We start from the raw sequence: 2,893 nt of genomic DNA on the forward strand, positions 1-2,893 counted from the left end.
GTAGAGAACCTTACCACAGCTCTGGAGGAGGTAAAGGCCACAGTGAGGAGAGAGCCTTACCACGGCTCTGGAGGAGGCAAAGGCCACCATGTGGATAGAGCCTTTCTGCAGCTCTGGAGGAGGTCAAGGCCACCATGAGGAGAGAGCCTTACCACAGTTCTGGAGGAGGTAAAGGCCACTATGAGGAGAGATCCTTACCACAGCTCTGGAGGAGGTAAAGGCCATCATGAGGAGAGAGCCTTACCACAGCTCTGGATGAGGTAAAGGCCACAGTGAGGAGAGAACCTTACCCCAGCTCTGGAGGAGGTAAAGGCCACCATGAGGAGAGAACCTTACCACAGCTCTGGAGGAGGTAAAGGCCACCATGAGGAGAGAACCTTACCCCAGCTCTGGAGGAGGTAAAGGCCATCATGAGGAGAGAGCCTTACCACAGCTCTGGAGGAGGTGAAGGCCACCATGAGGAGAGAACCTTACCCCAGCTCTGGAGGAGGTAAAGGCCACCATGAGGAGAGAGCCTTACCACAGCTCTGGAGGAGGTGAAGGCCACCATGAGGAGAGAACCTTACCACAGCTCTGGAGGAGGTGAAGGCCACCATGAGCAGAGAACCTTACCACAGCTATTGAAGAGGTAAAGGCCACCATGAGGAGAGAACCGTACCACAGCTCTAGAGGAGGGAAAGGCCACCATGAGGAGAGAACCTTACCACAGCTCTGGAGGAGGTAAAGTTCACCATGAGGAGAGAACCTTACCACAGCTCTGGAGGAGGTAAAGGCCACCATGAGGAGAGAACCTTACCACAGCTCTGGGGGAGGTAAAGGCCACCATGAGGAGAGATCCTTACCACAGCTATTGAAGAGGTAAAGGCCACCATGAGGAGAGAACCTTAAAACAGCTCTGGAGGAGGTAAAGGCCACCATGAGGAGAGAGCCTTACTACAGCTCTGGAGGAGGAAAAGTCCACCATGAGGAGAGAACCTTACCACAGCTCTGGAGGACGTAAAGGCCACCATGAGGAGAGAGCCTTACCACAGCTCTGGAGGAGGTAAGGTTCACCATGAGGAGATAACCTTACCACAGCTATTGAAGAGGTAAAGGCCACCATGAGGAGATAACCTTACCACAGCTATTGAAGAGGTAAAGGCCACCATGAGGAGATAACCTTACCACAGCTATTGAAGAGGTAAAGGCCACCATGAGGAGATAACCTTACCACAGCTATTGAAGAGGTAAAGGCCACCGTGAGGAGAGATCCTTACCACAGCTCTGGAGGAGGTAAAGGCCACAGTGAAGAGAGAGTCTTACCACAGCTATGGAGGAGGTAAAGGCCACCATGAGGAGAGAGCCTTACCACAGTTCTGGAGGAGGTAAAGGCCACCGTGAGGAGAGATCCTTACCACAGCTCTGGAGGAGGTAAAGGCCACCATGTGGAGAGAGCCTTACCACCGCTCTGTAGGAGGTAAAGGCTACCATGAGGAGAGAGTCTTACCTCAGCTCTGGAGGAGGTAAAGGCCCCCATGTGGAGAGAGCCTTACCACAGTTCTGGAGGAGGTAAAGGGCACCGTGAGGAGAGAGCCTTACCACAGCTCTGGAGGAGGTAAAGGCCACCGTGAGGAGAGATCCTTACCACAGCTCTGGAGGAGGTAAAGGCCACCATGAGGACAGAGCCTTACCACAGTTCTGGAGGAGGTAAAGGCCACCGTGAGGAGAGATCCTTACCATAGCTCTGGAGGAGGTAAAGGCCACCATGAGGAGAGAGTCTTACCACAGCTCTGGAGGAGGTAAAGGCCACCATGTGGAGAAAGCCTTACCACAGCTCTGGAGGAGGTAAAGGCCACCATGAGGACAGAGCCTTACCACAGTTCTGGGAGGAGGTAAAGGCCACCGTGAGGAGAGCTCTGGAGATCCTTACCATAGCTCTGGAGGAGGTAAAGGCCACCATGAGGAGAGAGTCTTACCACAGCTCTGGAGGAGGTAAAGGCCACCATGTGGAGAGAGCCTTACCACCACAGCTCTGGAGGAGGTAAAGGTCACCATGAGGAGAGAGTCTTACCATAGCTCTGGAGGAGGTAAAAGGCCACACAGATATTGAAGAGGTAAAGGTCACCATGAGGAGAGAGCCTTACCTAACTCTGGAGGAGGTAAGGGTCACCATGAGAGATACCACAGCTCTGGAGGTAAAGTTCACCATGAGGAGAGATCCTTACCACAGCTCTATTGAAGAGGTAAAGGCAAGTTCACCATGAGGAGATAACCTTACCACAGCTATTGAAGAGGTAAAGGCCACCATGAGAGAGAACCTTACCACAGCTCTGGAGGAGGTAAGGGTCACCATGAGGAGAGAGCCTTACCATAGCTCTGGAGGAGGTGAAGGCCACCATGAGGAGAGATCCTTACCACAGATATTGAAGAGGTAAAGGTCACCATGAGGAGAGAGCCTTACCACAGCTCTGGAGGAGGTAAACTTCACCATGAGGAGAGAGCCTTACCACAGCTCTGGAGGAGGTAAAGTTCACCATGAGGAGAGATCCTTACCACAGCTCTGGAGGAGGTAAAGGCCACCATGAGGAGAGAGCCTTACCACAGCTCTGGAGGAGGTCAAGTTCACCATGAGGAGAGAGCCTTACCACAGCTATTGAAGAGGTAAAGGCCACCATGAGGAGATAACCTTACCACAGCTATTGAAGAGGTAAAGGCCACCATGAGGAGAGAACCTTACCACAGCTCTGGAGGAGGTAAGGGTCACCATGAGGAGAGAGCCTTACCATAGCTCTGGAGGAGGTGAAGGCCACCATGAGGAGAGATCCTTACCACAGATATTGAAGAGGTAAAGGTCACCATGAGGAGAGAGCCTTACCACAGCTCTGGAGGAGGTAAACTTCACCATGAGGAGAGA

General features: G+C 52.7%; 1 protein-coding gene across 1 annotated transcript in view; it reads left to right on the forward strand.

Annotated features, from left to right (window-relative positions):
• Positions 1–1,790: 1,790 nt before the first annotated feature.
• The window catches only part of LOC115123880 (iron-sulfur clusters transporter ABCB7, mitochondrial-like), a 96,232-nt gene continuing 95,129 nt past the window's right edge, over positions 1,791–2,893 (forward strand). Inside the window, exon 1 of the mRNA XM_065019009.1 lies at positions 1,791–1,971. Within this exon, the coding sequence (XP_064875081.1) occupies positions 1,791–1,971 (181 nt within the window). The remainder of the gene's footprint in view (positions 1,972–2,893) is intronic.

This window comes from Oncorhynchus nerka, linkage group LG5, assembly GCF_034236695.1.
Source record: "Oncorhynchus nerka isolate Pitt River linkage group LG5, Oner_Uvic_2.0, whole genome shotgun sequence".
Lineage (NCBI taxonomy): Eukaryota > Metazoa > Chordata > Actinopteri > Salmoniformes > Salmonidae > Oncorhynchus > Oncorhynchus nerka.